Source organism: Cryptomeria japonica, chromosome 1, assembly GCF_030272615.1.
Source record: "Cryptomeria japonica chromosome 1, Sugi_1.0, whole genome shotgun sequence".
In the NCBI taxonomy this organism is placed as follows: domain Eukaryota; kingdom Viridiplantae; phylum Streptophyta; class Pinopsida; order Cupressales; family Cupressaceae; genus Cryptomeria; species Cryptomeria japonica.
The window spans coordinates 427,450,827-427,475,384 of NC_081405.1; the positions used below are offsets into that span (position 1 = coordinate 427,450,827).

Genomic DNA, 24,558 nt, shown 5'->3' on the forward strand with positions numbered 1-24,558 from the left:
ACCTCTTGCACCCAAGCCCTCCAAGGAAGACCATGAGTCATTCCTTGCCTTGAGTGATGCATCCCATCACCCAAGTCCTCGGAGTGGACCGGCCAGATCCATCTCCTCTTGGTTGAATTTAATCAACCAAGCCCTACATATGCATATCAATAATCAGTATATATACTGCCCTAGGGATTTCATAATCCCTTCCTTAGACTAAAGGAGTTTCCTCCTTATAGCCTCCATCATGGTTTTACATTTGTATTTATAATGCACTTTGAAGATTTAGTACTATTTAATTTCCTAATCTACATTTTATGTTAACATGTATTCCTGATGTATACTTTAACATATATTCATATTAAATGTACCCTATCATTGTTGACATATTCCTTAATCATTCCTTATGAACAAATTAGTATATTAATTAATTGTATTCCTTAATATACACGTGTTTAACGCCTTAACATAATCTTACTACTATTCATTGAAATGTACTTTAATTAATATTAACATATTAATTATCATCCTTAATTAATGCACAATGAAACATATATTAATTAACATTAACATCTATTTAGTATCATACCTAATTAATATTTAATGAAATATACAATGGTTACTAATCCCATATATTAATTCATACTAATATATTAATTTATAATATATTTACCTTACCTCTTACCTGCTGGTCTCGAGGTCTGCTCCTAGTTGCTCTCCCGTATTCCTCTTTCTTTCTCCTTTCCTTGCGGTGACTGCTTTCCTTTATATCCTTGTGAAGGGATGTGAACCCCCACGATCCCCTTCCACACCAAGGGGTGCGGTGGCAATCACAGCCCATGCTGCAATTACCATCGCACCTCTTGGTGCGGGGGAATCGGGGGGTGGCTTTTTTTAAATAATAATATTAAATCTGTTTTAATGTTTAAACGTAAGGCTTTGGTTTATTTGCTTTAATAAAACGTAATACCTTTTTTGTTTTATTTGTTATATATTAAAATAACACTTCTTTTATTAATTAAAATATATGATATTTTAATTAATTCTTTTCTTAAATGTATTTCCTCTTTAATATAATACTTATTATATTAAATGTATTTCAATCTATTTAATATAATACTTATTTTAAATATATTTCCTCTTTTTAATTGAATACTTATTTTAAATATATTTCCTCTTTTTAATAGAATACTTATTTTAAATATATTTCCTCTTTTTAATAGTTATTTACATAACTTTATATCAGGGGCTGATGCGGGTTTATCACATTCACCACGTACCGTGCCTTTCGAGACAGCTCTCTCCAGAGCCTCTCTCTACACGTACTGTGTGACCGGCACATCCCACAACTCCACCAAGTTTGTCGTCAACTGCTCCTCTCGTTCCTCTTCTGCGGTACTCTCTTCGTGCGTGTCGCTGTCCACGACAATTAATTGCTGGTTAAATGGCCGGCCCATTAATTGCTTCCGCCTGCCACTATAGTTATCTCCAGGTTCGTTCAGACAATGGCGCCAAAATGTTTAGTCCTAAATGTATGGTTGGTGAATGAACAGATAACACAGTGTTTTCCACACGTACCAAGTATTCATATAACAGAACAATCATACATCATAGCATAAATGACAATGATACTAGTTAGACCAAAAGAGTTATATCTTTATTCCAGTGTCCAGAATGTTGATACATAATCCCCCCTGCCGAGGTTCCAACCAAACAATATAAAGACCCGACGGTTGGTCAAGTTCCCAACCGTCACCAACTCCCAACTACCCGACGAGAACCTCTCGACGACAAAGATAAACATAAACACAACATAACACACTTATAAATATTATTCTTACTAACATACATTATTTGCCCCTAACATCTGCCTTTGTCTCCAGAGACTTTAAAAATAGCATCACTTTGGTCCTTTTATATTGTGTTTGTATCTTTCATCTGGTCAAATGTGATAACCCCTGTGGTATCACATAATGTAAAATTATGTAAATAATGGATGAATTAAATAAGGTTATAAATGATTAAAATAATAAAGGAAATATATTTAATATATAATAAGGAAAAATGTCACTCAATATTTAATACATTTAAAATATGTATATAATAAAGAAAGAAAAGTGTGATTTATTTAATAAGTGTGACTTATTTAGTATTTAGTAATTCTTTTAAAAATAAATTAAAAACAAATAACAGTTAATACGTATGTATGTTCAACTAATTAATGGAGAGTCCCCCCCCCCCCCCCGATTACCTCCGCACAAGAGGTGCGACGGTAATCACAACCTAGGCTGTGATCACCTCTGCACCCCTTCATGCGGAAGGGAACCGTGGAGGGGTACAACCACTCACGGGATATAAGTAGACAACCCGCACACAGTTGGAGGGAAGGAAGGCAGCAGAAGAGAGACCAGTGGTGGCAATCAGAGTGGGAGACTTCTGTTGTGCACAGAACAGGTATGTGGTGATGTAATTTACGTAATGCTTATCTACATGTTGATGCTCAGTACGGTATATGTCAATGAACATAGGTAATTAGTATGTTATTACTATTTACTTTATTTATTAATGAATATAATTAATATGTTAATGCTTAGTACGGTATGTGTAAATGAACATAGGTAATTAGTATGTTATTACTATTTACTTTATTTATTAATGAATATAATTAATATGTTAATGCTCAGTACTGTTTATATCAAGGAACATAGGTAATCAGCATGTTAATGCTATTTACTTTATTAATGAATACAATATCCAAATTGACACATTAGGGAACGAATATGTTAATACAAATGTGATAAAGGAAATTAATGACAATGTAACGATAGTAAGGCATACTTGATATATATATGTTAACGAATACATATTAATGAATAGTTAAGAATATATGTTAATAATGTGGATTATGAAATGGAAAATAATGATAAAATTGTCAAATGCAATATAAATATGATTAAATAATGGAGGCCATAGGGAGGAAACTCCCTTAGCCTAATGGAGGGATACGCGAATCCTTGGTTGGCAGTATATATATATACTGATGGTCTATATGCATATATGAATGGCTTGGTTGACAAGTTCATCCAAGAAGAGACGGATCTGGCCGGTCCCCTCTAATGGACTTGGGTGATGAGATACATCACCCAAGGCAAGGAATTGACTTATGGTCTTCCTTGGATGGCTTGGGTGTAAGAAATTACACTCAAGACAGGGATCGAATTAACCTTCGATTTCCTGGATGGCTTGGGTGTAAGAAATTACACTCAAGACAGGAATCAAATTAAACCTTGGTTTCCTGGATGACTTGGATGTAAGAAATTACATCCAAGATAGGAATCGAATTTACTTTCGATTTCCTGGATGGTTTGGAACCAAGAGGGGTTCCAAGAAGGCGAGCTTCACAGCCGCCTAAGGACATACCTTTGTATGGCATTCATATCCTTTTCATAGATGAGAATTGTGATTAGTGTTAATTAAGTATTTTAAAGTTAAATTGCAAGTTGATTTAGTTAGAAATTGATATATATGTTATATTCTAGCAATTTGTTTTGTAGGTTGGTGATCCCTAACTAGTAGGGACATTACATCGAATGGCAAGTCCTTCGTTGGTTTTGTTCTGCGTTTAGCCCTGCAGCATGTTCTTCATTGACACCGCTCTATGGTCATCTTTTTGATCTTGCATGCTCTTTCCAATGGCATTGATCTACAAAAAGAAAGTTCAACCTAAATCAATCACCTTGAAAAATTTTTAATAATTGCGGAAAATATTAAGTGCCTCCAAGGCAACATTGGTATAAACTTTGGTATATGCAAAAGCATTGTTTTGGCGTCCATTTCGCATTAAGCCTCAAGTTCATTTGTGTGTTTGCATAATTTAAAACTTTCATTTCATTTGGCTCGGTATTTTTTTCAACTCCCCTTTTACTTATTTGATTCGTTCATTTTGGCATTTGGAAGGAGATTTCAGTAGTTTTGTCGCTCTCTTCCTAGATGAAATGAAAAGTCATCTCTTCCTTTGAAAAGAAATAAAGAAACAAAAAGTTCAAACTTTTCATTTCTTTGCTTTGGTCACTTAAACACCTAACATTTAGGGGTTTATACTAAGGGGAATTTTCCGCTTATGAAGACATACGATTTTGTAAAAAAAAATGTGAAACTTTAGAATTTTTTTATCTTTGCTTCGATTTTTCGATGTCGGCCTTTGGTGACATAACAAATACGATTTTACTAAAAACAATCCCAATTTTTTTATTACCCAAACTTTGTTTTGTTTTTTTTTGAAGCACTCTCGATGCTCTTATCGATCATTTTTAGGCATTTGGAAGCTCGCTGAAAAGTGTTTATTTACACAACCCCCCATTTCCCTAATCGTTTTTGCTATCATTTAGAAGTCTAGGTGCGTTTTCAGTATATTTTCGGTAAATGAAAGGCATTATTTAAATCTTAAAACATATGAACTCCCCTTTAATTCAATTCTCCCTTTGCATTTTATTATTTCATTAGTTTCAGTATTTTCTCGAGCTATGAAGGGCAAGAGACAAAGTCGAACTTTGTCCTTTGTGCGATTTCCGGGTTTCTATCAGGCTTTGCAAGGGTCATTGTATTCGGCATTTGCAGAGATGAAGACCAAAAGAAAATGACTTCAATTTAGAAGCTATGAAAGCTCAGGCGTTCATCGGGCTCATTTTCAGGCTTTTATCGGGCATTTCACTAGCAAAGTGAAGACTATTTATCGTTTTAGCACCTTTGTGTTTCCCTTCAACTTTGGTCTTGGATCATTGGTATAGACTTTGGGTTTTTGACAGCAAAATTAGGGCGCAACTAGACTTCATTATTTTCGCTTTGACCTGAAGTGCTAGCTTCGACGGCTTCTGGATGCAAAGTCAAGGGTTTTCTGGGTGATTACAAAAACTATCAGCAAAAAAGACTTCATTTTGTCGAGCTTAGACTTTGCCTTGACTCCCTAAAGATGCCTGACTTTCGCGGGATATTTTTAGCTTTAGCAAAGCACATGAAAATGATTTCACCCCTTCAAAAATGCATGAACCACCCATTTCGACTTCAAAACATCTTAAGTCTATCATTTTCGCTTGTTTTTGAAGCACTTTTCGAGGCTTGGGATTCTCTTCGGGAATTGCAAAGTGGTCCAAACTTATTTTACTTTGAATCACAAAGCCTCTCTTCTTCTTCTTATGCAACGCAAGCTACAAGCACGAGGGTCCATGTTGGAAAAGACAGGGTGTGTGTGCGTTACGCACAACATTACTCTAGGGTTGCCATAGGCTAACTAGATTTGGTTAGGGGACTTAATGGCTTGTGGAGAGCTCTAGTACGTGATTTCAGTGTGTTCTATAAGAGCTTCTATTTTTAGCATATGACTATTTTTTAGAAGTGCTATTTTTTGCACTTGATCTTGGCTTTTGTCCCTTCTCTGTTCAGAGTAAAAAGCTTTTCATTTTTTGTGCCTTGGTGAGTTCTAAGGTTGAAAGAATGATATATTATTTGATTTTCACTTAAGTGAGTTATGGGTTCTAGTCTTGAACAGTTGTAATTATGCTCAATTTGATATCATAGAATTTTGAGAAAATGTTGGTACGTTGTTGCTGTTGAAAAGGATGATTAAGTCAACCAACATTAATCACATTAGGGAGGCAATGCAGGTGGTTCATAACCATCATCAGTTGTACTTAGTATATATTCAAGTCGGCTTATATTTTTTGCTGAAAAGGACAATTCATAACTTCAATAATAGACTTTATTTTGAGAAGGTTCATGTGATTGAATATACACAATTGATGAGCATCATTCAATTCCAAGAGAAACAATTCAGATGGTTGCCAACCATGTTAATTTTGATATGCATAAATTGTGATGGTGACATGCTGAGATATGCTCATTCTTTCCCCCTCAATTTATATAATGATTCAAAAATTTGGAATATGAGGATCTTTATGATTGGTAGACTACTTCACAATGAAACAACAAATGATAGATTTGCAGCTTTTAGTTGCATTAGATTGGTGCAACAAAAATCTTCTCGAGCGTCCTTTAGATTGATTTGGGATCCTAGTATTTGCGCAACAGATTCAATTGGAAAGAGTTGGAGGATTGAGTTGAAATTTCTTGAGAAAAAGCAATTTTGGGAAGGGAGGACTGGAATGTCCCTTTTTCGGCCCACTGCAATATTCTTGGAGAGTTCCAAGATTCTTGAAGAAAGCCAGCCTTTTTGAAAAAGAATTCTAACAGTGATAGTAAGTTCAAAAAATAAGATGAGTCCAATGGTACTTTCCAAATACAATTTGGCGATTCTAAGAGCTCTCCACACTTGTCCAAGTTTCTTATTTTTCGAAAGCACCAACTTTCATTAAGTTGAATATTTTGAGAGCTTTATTTTAGCATGGTCAAAATTCATAGTCGAACCATTTTAATATTTTTCACAACTTGGGGTGGAAATGTGAAAAATAATTAAATAACTAAATAGTTAAGTGTTAAGTTGTCTAGACCTAAAAAATTAAAAGACAATTTACAGTTAATTATTTTAAAGAATCTAAAGTCACTTTTGCAGGGAAAGTAAGGGGACACAAATAATACTATTTTACTGTTCCAAAAGTCTTTATAAAAGAAGATTTTGGGGATAGAAATCTCATTCTGAATATTTTATCAAACCCTTGTTTATTGGAAGATTGAACTTGGTTCATTCTTTAGCCAAAAGATGAAAAGCCTTTTGGGAATCAATTTTGTGGACATAAACCCACCTAGTTGATTGAGTGATTTCGCACAGAGGTCACCATTGAGCTGAACAATTTCTTCCCTATGTTGTTTGTGTAAAGTTTCAATTTCCAATTTTGAAGAGGATTTGGCTGAGTAAAATTAAATATCATGGTAGTATTGGCATAACAATCTATTTACATTTTGAAGTGAAAGATATTATTTTATTTGTCAAAGACCCATCCCATAAAGACAAGTCGTACCATATTCATGCCAAGTAGCTAACCGTACCATTATCTCATGGTAGCGATTCATTCTAAAGAGGAGTAAATATTTGTAATGAAGGCTTCAAGCCTTAGTATACTAGCCACAACCATATCTTGTAGTACATAATCTAGCCGCAGCCTTGGGAATTCATTCCCAAGGTGTTGACAAGCACCAAGGAGTGATTAAGGAATTAATTCCTAGTTATGGACTTTATACTAGCTGCTGCCTCGTATGATAGTATTTGGTAAGGAAAAGCATGTAATAGTAAGAAGATGAAATGAATGGTGGAGCTTGGGGAAATATTTCTGGTTTTTGTACCCTCCTGCAGCAGCAACATTATGGCATTATTTGGAGGTTAGAAATTAATTTTCATTACTCTATGTATTTATGATTTTATATCAGCATATATCAGTATTTTTTGTGTACATTTATCACCATACAGATCAGATCTGAAAAGACAATTATTTGTGAAATTGCTCAATGGTGCAAAATGTTTGCGAATATGCCTGTGATTATCAATGAATGTTTTACACGAAAATATATTTTTTAGTTTGTTGTCCTGCCATATGTTTGACAAAATGTCTATGAGCTGAAAGTGGCAAATTAGCAAGTATTTTAAAAATCTTGGTAAGGGGCATTACACCTGCACTTATTTATATTATTGTTTAGCTACAATTCACAAAGCTTTTACCTGTCTTCCTTCATGTTGCTGATAGGGAGAAGCCCACAATGTGCTATGTGTATGAGGGCATGGACAGGGCCAAGGAGGTTATTAGATCCATCTATGGTGGGATTCAGGAGAAATATTGCCTTATATGGCCTATAATTGATTAGAAATTACACCATTTGCTTCATAGGCCCTTGCATGCAACTATTTATTTCTTGAATCCAACATTATGTTTTTGCTCAAATTTTGAACTAGATGTTTGTTTGTGTGAGCTCTACACAATCATTGAGCTGATGGTAACTTAACCTGAACAAAACGTCATCTCTAAGATTGAGATCTTCAAGTTCCTTCGCTTGGAGCGAAGATTGTCTATGAGATTTAGATCTTCAAACTTCCACGATGGGACCTCTTTGAACTAGATGCATATAAGGTAACTCGAAGGACATTGCAACCAAGTAAAAGTTTATTAAAGCCATAATTTAATTAAAAAGATTTTTAATCTTTTTCATTAACATTGAAGTTGAACAATGAGATTTAGTTCATTTTTATTTCTCATTTCAGAGACGTGATGATAGAGGTTTGGTGCTAAGGTGTCGAATCTTCAAAGGATTGTAGTATGTATCGTAAGCCAGCCATGTAGCCCTTTAGGATGTGAGTGCAACTGAAATATATTTGAGCACATATACTCCAAGAGGCATAACAAATTGTCATTACTAGAGTTGACTAACCTTGTCTTTGTTCAATACAACTTTGACCTCCATCACAATTAAATCTTGCACTCTAACTTACCTTCATCATATTAGAGGACGTCGATCTGGAATTAAAGTGGATCACCATGATTAAGGATCTTGTTTTCATTGAGGGTGGCCTTGTCCATTGATCAGGCTGATATTGAGACAAACAAAGTAACCATTGCAAAGTAGGAGAAAGCATGAGTAGATACCTCAGATTTTGATGTTGTTGACAAACAGGCACATATCATGGCTGCACCATATCAAAAACCTATTTCAAATGTAAAACTACAAAATTAGGTCAACTCATGCAATCTCTTCTCAGCCATAGAGTTTTTGTGTTGATGCCATGGATTTTACAATCCATGAGTTCTGTATACCTAAAAGTCTAAAACAACTAATAATATCTAGATATCTAAAAATGCCATATCCTTCGGCTTAAATCCACCTTTGTATTCATTTGATTAATTTATTATGTCTTTAAAGTTGATTTAGTTAAGCACGTGTAATAAAAGATTTAGTGAAGTGTGCGTAATAAAAGTTGATTAATTTGTCAAGTCTGATTGCTGAGTTCAAGTCAAATAGCAGCTAAACAAGTCTAAGTTGATTTTGAGCCTTGTCACCATGGTCTATCCTATATAGATATTTATGATGTATCCTCAATGCTCAATATTATTAAATCCTAGTATTTGTAGCCTGTACCCACATCCATGCACTTCTAAAGGAATACCAGCAAGAAAGTCAATTCACAAAATCAACCAAGTTTGATTAAGTGCACTTGGCATAGAATGTGATGTAATAATCCATCAAAGGTCAAAAAAAAGCCTATGTCTTTGGCCTTTGTAGAAACACTATCAAATTTTAAGAATGGTGCACTGTTTCCGTGTGAATTAAGTCAACTAGGTAGATAATGCTGCTTGAGGATAAGGTCTTACTGATCTTTTGAAGTTGCCATGTCAACTGCAAAGCAAGAAAGTGAAATGTAACAAAGAGCAACACAAAGACAATTAGAATAATCCTCTGCACACTAAAATCCATAAGAAACCAGCATTCCCAATGAGAATTCAGACCTGGCCATGGGAACAAACTGTCATGAACAATGTTGGCTATAAACTAAAAAACTCTAGAACTATGGCACAGTTTCTACCCTATGTTATAAATTCATGTGCAGCCTTTAAACATGGTGTCGGTTTCTTGACAGTTCAATTGTCTCCAGGGAAAATATAACATCATTACTGCCAAAAACAACATTTGAAGAGCCTGGAGAGAAGAAGAAAGACTTATCATAATTCAGAAAGAAATTGAGATTAAGTTATAGGGACAAAGCTTTTCTCTAAAGTTCCATGATGGAGAGTACGGCATTGTTTCCACTCTAGAGTATGGGCTATGTGTACGATGATCCATCCAGAATCCAAACCTTGTCATTGCAAATAACTGTCCATTTCCCTTGTTTCATGGCATTAAGTACTATAGTCTTGTTTTCTGTGAACTCTTTCTACTTTATTTTGGTCCCAATGTTCATCAAATATTTTTTCTACAAGATTGAAAACAATTGCCTTCAAATTTACAGTAACCAACAAATTTTCTTGGGATTTACACAGTACGATGAATGGCTTTATCATGTGCAAACCATGTTTTCTTAACTATAATCCCATCTTTTTCTATAACACTTTCCACACTCATCCCTATTGATATGATACCTGGCTATACTACTTGACTCCAACTGACCAGCTTTAGTCATCTGTGGCTGTCAATATATGTCTTCTTTTTGCCAAAGAAAAACCCTGACTTTATGATCAAATTAAACTTTATATTTGATTCTCTTTTAGAAATTGGATTTGCATCCTTAAAATGTGAAATAATGTTTGATGTCACTTAGCAGCTTCATTGTAACAAATTAGTTGGAGCAAAAATTCCTAGAGTTAACATTAATATCCTTAGCTACTAACTATTTCTGATATGCAAGAACTTTAACCTGTGAATCTAGCCATTTGGATAAGAAAACTCTGTGCTATATTTGGTACTGTGACACAGTTAATTCTAGATTAGAGAAATGTTCTACTTGTTCTCTTATACAACCCAACTGTCGCAAGATTTTAGGAGAGGCTCTATGTAGGTGGTGTTACAGCATTCCCTCCTATGATTGTCTAGCCACATCCTCTTATCCCAGATCATTCTACTATACACATTCTCAGATGATGCATTGAATCATTTTGTGATGATGGATGATTATATTGATAGTCCTTCCTCTTCAAACAATGATAAAATATAGAGCCAACTTCAGTCACCAGTTTTCCCTCACTTTGTTGCCCTACCCATGTTCATTGATGGACCTTTCTTGCAAATGTCATATTAATATATATTATGTTGGTTGAAAATTTTGTACACCTGGGGGATGTGCAAAATTGTGGTTTCAACCACAGTGTGTGAATATGATACTCTCCTAATTTAGGGAACGCTCCCCCTATCTATAAACTATACTTAAACTAAAAATGGATGAGACAACAATCTTTCTTCTTCTTTCAAGAAAAACTATATCATTTTCTCTTCACAGAAAAGTGATAGCAATTGAAAATAACAGTAGCAACAACTTATAAAACAAAGTGAGAGAAAGGAAATGAAGTTTCCTGAAAGCACAAAGACTTCCGTAATTTCCTTCAGGATGGGCCCGCAATATCAAGCTCAAAGTCTTGAATATGTGAAATCCTATCTACCCTTTTCTATATTAATGATAACAAGAACAAAGTATAGCAACACAAAGTCTGAAATATCTTATCCTTCTCTACCTAAAACAGAAAGAACTAGTGCGAGCTCAAAATCTCACAGCTATTCCTTATCACAAAATCTACTTCTAAGTTCTTTCAAGAACGTGTGTAGGCACAAACTCCTACAGCTTATCAAAATATCTACTATAACTGATATTAATCTCTGCTACTTGCAGCACAAAGTCTGCAAATCAAATTTGATTAAGCTCTTAAAGAAACACTAGCAAGAAAAATAATATTGAACACAGACTCAAAATATTTAGCACAAAGTCTCGATCCTTGAGCAATCTCCTCCTATTTCTTTCAAATTCAATTTACACATAAAAAAGCACAAAGTCTTTCTTGCTGTAAATTTAGCAAAGTTTACTTGCTTTCTTTTCCAAAAGATGAAAAAGATACAATAGACCCCCTCAAGTATTTATTGGAGAGAGAGCTTGAGAAAAATGTGGGAAGATCTCAACTAATTTGAGAAATTCTCTCAACCACCATGACTTATTCAACTACTAACTAAGACTTATTCAAAATTACAAGTCCTATTCTAAATTGACTTGTAACCAGCCTACTTGTAATTACAAAAATGCAAGTGATGACTTAACTCGTAATTTACAAAATTGCTTTTATAAGTAAGCTTGTCAAAAGGGAAACTACAATACTGAAATTACAAATTTGGAATTACAACTAAGTGTTGAAAAACACTTATGTTGCAGCACATTTGGCCATGAATCCTTCGAACTTCTGAATGATCATTTTCAATTCATCAAGATTTGGTTCGTGAATATTCTTCACGACAATCATGGTTTTTCAAATAACATCACTAGAAGTTCGTCATACCACTGCACCAATGAGGCTACCGAATGTTGAGCATCATGCTTGACCACTTCATGTGTTTGTTTGCCTAACTCCACCCTCGTGATCCTATAATTAGTAGGTTGCATCTCTTCATACATCTTACGAACCTCCTTTTCTATACAAAGATCAACCCAGATGTCTTCTATCCGATGCACATGCGTGAAAGACTTTTTAATCCTCTCCTTCATACCTCGATAATCAAAATCTACTCTTGGCTTGAACCTTTTGAGCTTTATTTCCTGCATTTCAGTCTCCATGGCCATGGCTTTGGTGGATGTAATGAGGGAATAATGGCCAATTTTCAATGGGTTATTTGTAGAAATTCCCATTCCAATATGCTTAACAGATTGATGTGCATGAACAGCCATGAACTGTCTTCCCAACTCCATAAGAATGATCTTATCAGTTGGATATCTAGGAAACATATATGGTTGGCCGCTGTAACATCCAACTCTTATGTAAGTGAAATTTGGGAATTGAAGGAATAAGCAGTCATATTCATTCACCTTCTCCCATGCGACATCCGACACTTTTTTGTTTTTCAATGTCTTGTCAAACAGGCACATTTAATGACCAAAGAAGGCGTCCTAGACCCTCCTGTAGTGCAATTTGTTGGGTCTCAAAGGTAGTTGGTCATAGTAATCCCACACGGGTATAAACGAGCGATCACCCTTGGTCGAAAGACCAGGGAAGTGTCTGAGTGATGCTTCAATATACACTAAATATGAGTTCATGTAGAATGTCATAGTGGAAGGAATTGCTGCAAGTTGTTCACAAAGGGTATCACTAATGATTTCGCCAAAAGAGATGTGTTGAGACTGCCTTGTGAGCATGATGAACTTATACATCCATGGTTCAAAAACATTAGAATGTTCCAAACCCATCATCCTGCTGAGAAGAGAGATTGTGTCTCCAATCTCCCATTTAAAATCACAACGGTACAGCTTAGCCCACCATGTAAAAGCAGCTTGTGGCTCACAGATCCATCTATTGATATGGCCTTTGCAATCTTTCTCTCTTGAAACATAGTACTCAGTTGCACTATCTCTGGAGATTTCTATGTACACAGGTGCTGGTGGTATACTGAAAACCTTCTCAATAGTGTCCGCATCAAGACGGATTATCACTTCCCCGTCATCATTCTTGATAGTTCTTGTCTCTTTGTCAAAATGGTTAGCACAAGCAAGAACGAACTCAAATTCTAAGGCAGCCACTAGAAAGGAAGAAGCATGGTGAATGTGGTCGTCCAACAGGTGCTGCATATTGCTATCATTGGGATCTTCCACCCTTTTAATGAACTCTGACATGTCAACAAGCCCTACTTCTGTATCTTTGATGTGTTCCATGGGAGTGGAAACTTGGGAAGGAGAGACCTCGTTTTGGTACTTATCATATTTGTACTTCATCTTCTTTTGAAAGGAAGACGACGTTAAATCAGTCATTGAACAAGAGCCTGGCACATTGTGACGAAGATCTAGAAGTGTCAAAGCAACATCAAGATCAGCCGAAAAAAACATATTTTTCCATCTCAATGAGGAAAGACTCCATCCCTCTTGAAAGGAAAATGGTGAATAAATAGGAATACTTGAAACTTGGCTTTTGGCCAATTTCGGACCTTGGGAGATGTGTTACAAGTATGCAAGTGAGGTAGAACATATTTCCAATCGGGTTTTTAAAACCCGAATGCAAATAGACTTGAAATAAGAAAAATGAGGGAATGTGCGAAAAAAGGGATTTTGACATGAGAAAAATGATGGGAATGAAGTTTGTGAACAAGGTCAATGAGTGCGGAAAGATGTAAATTGAATTTTGGAAGATCATCTTCATTTTAACCACATGGGAATGGGAAAAAACTTTACTTGTAATTAGGTTTTTAAAACCCGTAATTGGAAAGACAAGCCTTTTAACAACTTTGAAACTTGAAGTTTTGACAAAAAAGGATTGTCTTGTCAACCAAAGGGGAAAAACTAACATTTCCATCTTACTTGCAATTGGATTTTAAAAACCCGAATGCAAGTAAAGAGGGGAAAATGTGAGGGGAAAGACAATGCAATCCTCAAATTGCATTCAAGATTTGGGTAAAATGGGACAACTCTCTCAAACCCGAATTGAAACAAGAACAAAACATAAACCTATCATGATCAATCAAGGAATTTCAAAACAACAAAAATAAAATAAAGACAAAACTGAAAACAAAACATACCTTGCTTGATCAAGGTGCTCTTCAAAGGGATGAAATAACTTTGAAAGAAACAATCAGCTCCTTAAATAGAAGGCAAAATCAATATGTTGGAGCCCTTGTGTGAACAAAGAAAACTCGGATTGAAACTTCATGCACAAAAAATGGCATGAAAGGAGGAACAAAAACGCCTTGGAATGATTTTGCAAACCCACGCTTGAAAGAGGAAGAAAAAACGCCTTACAATGGAGATCAAATTGCCCCAACACGTGCTGTAAAAATAGCCAAGAAGGGGAAAAACGTGGCTCCAAAACAGTAACAACACCTCCCAAATGGGAAAAAACGTGGCCCATAAACTAGCAAAAGAGAAATAAGAAACATCACGCCTCCTTCATTCAATGCATTCCTCCATAAAAATTGGATTCAAACCATGAAAATCGGATTCAAAGGAACAAAACTACGGATTCTTGAAATGCAAATGCAAGTCAAAAATGCCCTCCAAGAGATGTAATCGGGTTTTCAAATCCCCTCTACAAGTTTTAATAACTTCACTTTTCTCACACTTAGGCAAATCCGGGTTTGTGAGAGGAAAGAACAAAAAGACATGTCAAAATAACTTGTAATAGGGAAATAAAATCCCCTTTACAAGTTTAAAATGACTTAAAGGACATAAAACATGTAATAGGGAAATAAAATCCCTATTACATCTAAAAATCACTTAAGTAGGAACTTTTAAAAGAAATTATAAGTTCTTTTTAAACTTATAATTTTAAATTCACTTGTAATTTGTCCAAAAAGTTCCTACAATGACTTAAAAGACATAAAACGCAAGGGGGAAAGAAAAAGTAAGTTACAAGTGACAAGTTTTAAATAAAGTGCACTTGTAATTGTTTTAAAATTTCCCTACAACACAAAAACAAAAGAAAATTAAAACTTGCAATCAAAGGAAAATTTCCCACCTGCAGTCACGAAGAAAAAACCCAAAATAGAAGAAAAAACATAGCAAATGAACTCGAAACGCACTGAAATTTGAAACGTGGATTGAGGATGGACTGAGGATTAATCCAGTCCAAGGGCAAAGCAAAATTTTGCCTCGGGAAGCATACCTTAGAGTAAAAATTTTCATTTTTTAACAAAAAGTTTAAGGGGTTGTCAATTTCTGTGAATACAAAAATACGGACAACATATTGCATGGTTTTATCTCTTCTAGCTTGTCTTAGGTTTATCCATCATATGTTCAACCCCTCTAGTTATGGTTTTCCATTATTTGAGTGTCAATTCCTCTTTTAAATTCTTGTGTCTTTTACGCTTAACAATCCTACTTTTTAGTACAGCATTTTGTACATTTGAACCCCATTAATGTACTCTGGTCATTTGAATACATTAATATTATTATGAATTTTTTCTTTCTAATACTATTTGCAAGCTACATAATTATGATCCGATCAGCTCTATATCCTTCTAAAGAAAAGGAAACCTGCTCTTACAGGTAAAGGAATCATCTTGAGGGTACATATTCTGACATTATCTGTTTCACTATTTATCTTTTCAAGAGGACAATAAAGAAACTCAAAAACACAATTAAATTTTCAGAGTGAGCAGAAATTATGATGAGATGAAATCTGAATAACTTCTTCCAGAAAAATCTTTCCAATGGTTAATTGAAAAATATAATTTCTCACATGTTCTGACCATCAAATAAGTAATGAGTTTTAAAAAAATGATGCTATGACTGCTTATTAAATATTATCATTTCTATTAAAAAATAAATAAATATTATCATTTCTATTACAAGTACATAGATATTTGCAAATTAGAACCTTTCTACGTTTAACTTTTCCTTTAACAGTATGTTCTCAAAAATGGCTGCAACTTTCAAACATATTTTATACACCAGCAACATAAGTGCCTCCTATGTGTCCCAAAAATTAGACTGGTTCTGACACATTGAGACTGTTTAGACTTTAGATACATATTTTCAATTTTGTAGAATATGAACAGAGAAAAGCAGTGTATGACATGCCTTATCGACCAAATCAGGCAAATGCTCAGATAATATGGTCAACCAGTACCTGCAAAAAATTCAAGTACACTGGATGTTGAATCAATTCTGTCCTATAAAAAACTCAACAATTGAGTAAGGATGAATAATTTAATCTAACTACTTTTCATTGAGGCAAAAAACATGAACACTTACTGAAGTTCACTGGGATCCCCTAGATCAACTGTATTTGGCTCATATCTGCAAACATTCAATTTAATACAGTAACAAGAAAGGCCATCAATGTTCATTCCAGTTTCTACCACATATAAACAATTCCCAAGGAAACCAAGAGCTAAGAACTTAATATCGACTGACCAATGAAACAATTTCAGTTTTTCAAATTTTACAGTATCAATTCTCTGTATATAAATAGCTAGAAAGATGGATAGACATATAGATAGCTTTTATAACTTAGAACTCAGGTAAAATACAACAGAAAATGTGTTACAAATGCCTCAGGACTGAAGTGAAGCCTTCATGAGGAACCACCTTAACTAAAGCCTCCCCAATGTGGAACTCAAAAGAATTTGGAACAACATAGGTGGTTTGTAGCATTTGATGCTAGCAATGTGCTAATGAACCAACCATGTGACCATAATGCGTAGACTCTATATTTAACCCTGCATGTGGAGTTTTCAAGAGAAAGTGCTTCACTAAATGTTTGCCACTAAGAACACTTAGACGATGAAAAACAAACGGCAGCGTAATCCACCGATTGTTTTGAACCAACTTTCCATATAGTATTTGGACACATGTAAAAGCTAAAATCATGCCACAGTTATGTTAAGGCTTATTTCTATCTGATCATTATAAAGTTAAAATGAACTTTACCTGCAATATTGTCAATTTTCTTGCAATACTCATTTCTTCAAGTATTGGGCACTTTCTATATATTCACACATATCAAATCATTATTTAGCACTAAATATTATTATATCGATAGCTTCTCAATAAATAGTGCCCTGCCTAGGAAAAAAACATTTATAGGTATGTAATATATAGTAACTACTATTAGTGTAAGAACACAATACATCATGTATGCACATACACACAAAGCAAAGCAAACAAATCATATATTAAATTTTAGCTAAAGGTAGTTTTTAGATTTCTGCCAAACTAGGTGCCAATTTGGTGTATAATTTCCCCCTAAATGCATTCCACAAGGAAATTTTTTTTTCCACTGACCTTAAATTTTTTGATGTTTACAGTGCTACCCATAAAGATTTGAATATGTGATCTCTATCATTGAGCACATGTCTTCACAATCAAACCAACTCGCCCTGTACAAAGGAAACGAAAAGATTGCTAAAGGAAAAAGGAGAAACTCGCATGAAGGATCAAATTAAGGAAGATAAAAGATTGTTGCAAGGGTCAATACATGAAACATACCTAAGAAAAATAGAATGTAGATGGAGAGCCCTAGGAGTTAATTGGATTGTAGAAGGGGAGAAGAAAAAATGAAAAAGAAACAAGGAATGAAATGTTTCAAAAAAGAAAAAAGAATTATGCTAGGAAGCTCTAAACCCCAAAAACATGTTACCTACATATTTTAAACTATCCCTTCTAAGGCACCTTTTGAAGATCTAAGGACGGCTTGAAAACATACCCAACCTATACCCATTTTTTGAAAAAAAAAAACAAAAAAAGGAAAATGTTTTGAAATGGATGCGTCAACATGTCCCCTGACTACCCTATGGATGGCTAGTCATCCCCTACAATCCAACCACAATAAAAAGCTATTTAAGAAAATACACACACACACAATTGGAAAGAAAAAGTGGGGTTGGGATATGGATGGGACCCACAAGCACCCCCACACCTCTTTACCTCAACCATAAAACTAAAACAACCATAATAACAAGTAAAAGCAAAAACCAAATTCACTTCCCATTTCCAAAATTGCAAAGAAGAGAAAGAAAGATAATAGCAATGAGACAAGAAGAGAAGAACAATGGTAAGAAGGCAAGAGAGCATCAAATCTACAACATCAGAGCTAAGCTAACTATTTATTATTCATTTCCTCAAATTCCTCTGCAATTTATTTTGTTTTTCTTGAAGTTTCAAACATTAATGTAGGGCTTTTCATTTAATTTTTGTTTTATGTTTGCACTTGTTATGTTGGTACCAAAAATCACTACCCATGAAAAACTTCAAGATCAATCATATGTTCAATTCATTCTTTCACGTGAACTCTCAACTATGTTATCTTTCATATCAAATAGTCAAGTCCTTAAGTGTTATTATGTCTTGGTCCACTAACGATGTCTAGACGATGTTTATCATTGTTGGTTGAAAATTTCGTACACCTGGGGGATGTGCAAAATTGTGGTTTCAGCCACAGTGTGTGAGTATAATACTCTACTAATTTAGGGAAGGCTCCCCCTATCTACTAACTAATTTAATCTAATATGGGTAGGACAACAACCTTTCCTCTTTTTTCAGAAAAGACTATATTCTTTCCTCTTCACAGAAAAGGAACAACATTTTTTGAAGAAATAACAATAGCAACTTAAAACATAACCAAGAGGGGAAATGAAGTTTCCTGAAAGCACAAAGACTTCCATCACCTCCTCCGGAACGGGAAAATAGCAACTAAGCACAAAGTCTTTAGTTCCCACAATCCTATCTACTCTTTTCAGAATGATAAAATAAGAACAATATACAACATATGGAGAACCCGATTGCAAGTGGTTCTCAACATTCAGCATCACTTACATCCAAGTTCCCAATTTCCGACTTCTGATTTCAAAGGTAAACTATCAACTTTGCTCACTCATTTGCAAGCTATTCCCAAATGTGCAAACTTGTAACTTGCAGTTGGGTTTTCAAGACCCGATTACAAGTGGAAGTGTAAAAGTTTTTCCCTAAATTTCCACTTGCAGTCAACCTTCGAAAACCCGAAATTGGTCCAAAATGCACTCAAAAACACTTGAAAATGAGTCTCTAGGAACCAATTACAAGTGCAAACTTGTATTTTCCCATTACACATTTGAAATAGCATGTCCATTCTCCACAATTGCAAGTCAATGCTCTTGTTTTTCTACACATGTTATGCAGTCCTCAAAACCCGAAATTCACTTGTGAGCCCATTTTTGCATCAATTTATCCCTTCCCTTCTCAATCTTGTTTGCACACACGATCTATCAAACCAACAAATGAAAGCATGGGCATTGTTATATAGCAATTTTATCTTGAATAAGGTGTTATGGGTTCTTCATCAGTGAACAAAAGAAGAGATACAACAGTAATTCATGGGGCAGCCCAAGGATCAATAATCTGCATGAAGTTATCCAGTGACAAAGTGAATCAAGCATGGAGAAAGAACACAACGAAGAGAAGGGTTTCCCTCCTGAAGAAATAGTACTACCCCAAGCATATGAGATAAGGTTAACGTTCGTTGGCGAAGGACACAAAGATCATTCAGGATGCAAATTCTTGTTCCGGTTCGAGATGTCTTCACCAATCCTGAAAACTTTAAGTTCTAGCATCCTAAAGCAACATGAAGATCATCACAAACAAAGGATGATGTAGTTAGAGTCGTGTTTTTGGACACATAAAATACTTTCAATTATGTATTTTATGTATTTTGTTTTGACAAATTATATAATGTCAAAAATTGTAATTGCAAGTATCACTTTTACTTGCATTTTTGTAAAATGTAATTACATGTAAAGCAACTACAAGTTGACTTAAATGAGTATTGTAGTTGGAATAAGTCATGGTGGTTGAGAGAATTTCTCAAGTTAGTTGGGATCCTCCCACCTTTTTCTCAAGGCACCTCTCCTATAAATACTTGAGTGGGTCTATTGTAATATGTATTTTTTAGCAATGCAACAAATTTTTGTCAATTTGTATGTACACTCTCAGACTTTGAGCTTAGTTGTAAATCAGATTGCAGTCAATTAAAAGAGGCAAATTGCTTTCAAATTTTGTGTTGATTCACGGTGTTATCTGACGACATTTTCTGGAAATTGATTGAGTTTTCAAGTGTTATACAAGAGGAATTCAAGCTCAATCTTGCGGACTTTGAGCTGCTTATTGCGTTCGGAGTTTTAGATAGGTTTTAAGATTTGATACTGCAGACTTTGAGCTGCTTGTCACGTTTAAAGCTAGTGTAGAAAGCTCAAGCAGAGGGGATCACTTTCAAACTTTGAGCTGCTTTTATTTTCTATGTTTGTGCATAAGAGGTGCATCATGTAGTTAGACTTTGAGCTGCTACATATTGTGCTTGGTTACCAGAAAAACGTCTAAAAAGGTTGATAGGAGAGTAGATAGCTAAAGACTTTGAGCTTTCTTTCTGTTTTCCCCTCCCGGAGAAGTAACGGAGAACTTTGTGCCTTTATGGAAACTTTGCTTCTTTATTTCATTTACTTCATTAATCATTTGTGCTTTCAGCTGTGATTCTTTTCTAAAAGAAGAGAAAAGAATAAGTGTCTTTTTCTGAAATAAAAGAAAATAAGATAAAGTTTCACCCAGATTTAGAATAGATTTAGAGTTAGATTTTATTTATGAATTGTTAAAGTAGAAAGCAAAAGGGGAGCCTTCCCTAGATTTGGAGAGTTTTATACTCACACAATATGGTTGAAAACACAATTTTGCACATCTTCCGAGGTGTACAAAGTTTTCAACCAACAATCATGAAGATCATAAGACTCTGTATCCTTAAATGAGACTTCAACATAGGTTGAGGAAGGAAAAAGTGAAGCTAAATGAAAATTATTGTGGTAGATATCAGCCAAAAGCAAGAAGAATTAAGGATCAGACAAATACACTCCACCTCACTATTAGAAAAGAGTTGTGTTTTATTTTGCTCTACTCCTTACCAAATTGAGGAAAGAAGCCCGAAAATCAAACATTCTATTATTGGAAATTTGTTTCTTGCTATTTTTGCTTTTATTGAAGAATGGCAGTACATTGTAGAGGTGGGAGGTTGTCAGAAAAGTTCAAGATTCATCACAAGAAAACGGAATTTAAAGGGAAAAATGACAATGAAAGAGAGGAAAAGTGCATCAAAGAAGAGGATTTTTTTGGCAGTGTTCAAAATTGAAAAAATGGAAGAAATTTACAAAAAAATAAAGCAATTTAGCAGAATTATTCAAAAATCATCCAATTTGGTGACTAGTGGGGATTTGTACACTATTTGTCAAGTAGCCGAACTTGCCAAACTGCTTGCTAGTGTCTAAACCTCCGCTTTTCAGCTTGCCAATCCAAAACCACCACCAAAAAGTGTAATGGTACTTTTTACCTAAGATAGATAATTTAATATTAAGGTGTTAAATTCACTATTTATTATTAAGTGTTTACACAGTATTTTAATAAAGTATCGAAGTAATTTATTCAAGTAATGATAAACTAATCACTCAGAATATATAAAACATTGAGATGATGATTTGCAATGGTGAACATTAGGGCAATGACTATATGAAATTGATTAATACATATCTGTAAATCACGGAGAGGCTTCTTTCCTGCATGCAGAGGATTAGTTATAGGTATAGGGTTTCCAGGCAAGGGAGCACTCCAGGAGGACACGGTTCTTACACAAAACCCCACATGCCTTCACGGCATGAAATAAACACAGTTCTTACATAGAACCCCACATGCCTTCACGGCATGAAATAAACACAGCCCTAGCCAAGACACTCTTGGGTGTACGTTGTACCCTGAGTTGGAAACACACTGTATGCCCCTTCTCCAATGCCCAATGCCCAACCACCAGACCTTAACTATCCTCTCTCTTTTGCTTTTTTCAATTTCCTTTTTCCTCTACTAGTTTCTCCCTTTGTGTCCTTCTTTATTGATTCATAGGTTTTAAATAATGTCTCAAGGGTGGTAACAAAAGTCATAACCCTTCATAACAATTATTATGTCCATACTTATATTTATTTAATATTATTTATTATAACTCCATTCCATGGGAAAAAGTCCCATAACAAAAAGCCTCCCAAGCATCCAACTTTGTCTCAAATGGGTTTGCAACTTCACATAAAATCCCGCTTTTTAGCATCAATGACTCAACTCCACTTGGATTCAAACATTAAAAGGTTCCACTTCTTGGTGCATAAATGTCAAAAATCCTTGGCATCAAGTTATTAATTCCTCCACTTTTTAAACCTTCCACTTGGCACCTTCAATGAGTTTCAATTTTGGCATAAGTTATTCAGGCTGCAACGATTTGATGCCCCTTGATTAAAACCTAGCATAGCTTGGCATCAATGAAAGAAATGTTCCACTTGCCATTTATGAATGAAAACTTCCACCTTTTGGCACTTATGACCAAAAGCTCCTCCTAATGCCAAATTAGCAGGCTTTTCTATGCAGAATGAAAATAGAAAGAAACCAAAAGTGATGCCCAAGTTTGCTCAATCATGGCCAAGTCCACATTGAAATCACGTAAAGCAATTTAGAGAAAAAAATCAAAGGATTTGAGCCCTTATTTATGTGGGTGCCTAACATGCGAACCAAATTGGAAACAATGAGTTGAAATTGAGATTTTATCTTATTTTTTGAGATTGACATTGCAATTAATATTTAATATTATTTTTGAAGGGGTAAAGATTGAATAGCTATAAAGCTTTATTTCATAGTTGTTGTTTTTTTAATTTAAGCTTCAAAAAGCTATAGTAGGAAAACTATAAATATGTCTCATCTACACAAGAATTGTAAATATACTGAAAGACAGACTTATCTTGTAGAGATTGTCTCTCAATTTTGAAGCCAAGTTAATGTGTGTAATGAATGAAAGGTTGAAGCTTTCTTAAGCTGGCGAGATTTCCATTCAAGTCAAGATTCAAGTGTTGTAAACATACAACAAAAAATTCAATTAATATGAGATTTGTGCAAACTTTGTGCAATAGCAATGTTCAGATCTATGAAATAATTTTGAATATTTCATAATAATTAATTGCCTCCATCTAGTCTTATAAACCATTGTTGTTTTCAAGTGTTATATACTTTCAAGATCAAATTAATTCCTGATATAATTCCAAAGATCTATATTTTATCTTTGGATAGTATTACCATTTATATTTTAGCTATCAAATATTTAAAAATTTCAATTGCGTAATAGGAGATTGTCGGGTCTTTTGCTCTAACCTTTGAGATTGAAAACAAATAAGTCAAGTTTAATATAGTTTTTCATTTTTTGCAATGTTTACAGTACCAACCTGTTGACGTGGGAAAAGTACGCTTCTCTTTCGGTCAACACAAAATAGAATGCCGAGTATCCTATCCTCTCTTGAATAAGGAAATCCCTAATGATGTTTTGAATGATCGAAGGGGACAACCTCAAGGTTCCAACTTTCAAGTCTTGACTGCTCAGAATAACTCAACAGTTTGATGTGTTTTGTTGGTAAACATGAGGGGACTTACGGATGCTACAAGCTGGTCTGCATCAAGCGATGCCTTGATTCTCGAACTAGGGAAATAAATAACAAAACGGATAAGGTTTAGGAATCCTAAGGACAATGATAGTAACAATTGGTGTTACGGGTAGACAGATTTCACATAAACTAATTCCTGCTTGGCCAAAGATATACTCACAACTCCACATGAATAGTGCAAGCTCCAAGGCATAAAAGGATTTTCAGACTATGGATATTCATTCAAACACCCAATTCTGGTGCAGCCTAAGACAAATACACACAGTTGAACAAAGAACAATAAAAGGGTTCAAAATAACCATGCACAAAGACCTACAATCAGTAAGCCCCCAATGGTATGAACCTGAAATCCAATCAGATACCCTCACAGTTCATCATTAAAATCACTGAACTCTAATTAACCAGCTGAAGAGAAACCATGCAAACAAATTAGGACACATGATAAAACACCATGCTTCAATGCTTTATTCATTTGTTCTAACCATAGTTTTAAAACTCGTGGACTCGCCACGATCTCGCGAGGCAAGTCCTGGCGAGTCCATCTGAAAGACTCGCGAGTCTTTTGCAAGGACTCGCACAAGTCTTTTGCACAGACTGGCGAGTCTTTCAGATGGACTCGCGCGACCCAAAAAAAACGTCATGCAAGCTTTAAAAGTGAGTTTTTTTTATTGTTTTGCCTTCATTTGGCGTAATTGAGGGAGTGAAATATCTCATGAAGGGTTTTTTTGCCAATAGAAAAATAACACCCGACGCCTATATAAAATAATAAAAGTATTTTTGGAGCGCGCAAGGGGCGCTGCCCCCAAACCCCCGTCGAAAAATATAGGGGGAAACTACGCTGATGGAAGTAGTGAAAATTTAACCTCCAAGTCTGATTAGGCTCCATATAACAACATAATTAGCATTGAAGAAATCTGGGTATTTATATTTAGTATTTCAAATTTCAAATATTGCGCGTTTGTCGATCATATGACATGTGTAATG

General features: G+C 34.9%; 1 protein-coding gene across 4 annotated transcripts in view; it reads right to left on the reverse strand.

Annotated features, from left to right (window-relative positions):
* Positions 1-24,558, reverse strand: part of LOC131065083 (pantothenate kinase 2) — a 345,145-nt gene that overhangs the window by 227,931 nt on the left and 92,656 nt on the right. For all 4 annotated transcript variants that reach the window (XM_057999509.2, XM_057999495.2, XM_057999488.2 and 1 more), the window contains 2 exons: positions 16,346-16,390; positions 16,172-16,220 (listed from right to left, as the gene is read on the reverse strand). In XM_057999509.2, coding sequence (XP_057855492.2) covers positions 16,172-16,220; positions 16,346-16,390 — 94 coding nt within the window. The remainder of the gene's footprint in view (positions 1-16,171; positions 16,221-16,345; positions 16,391-24,558) is intronic.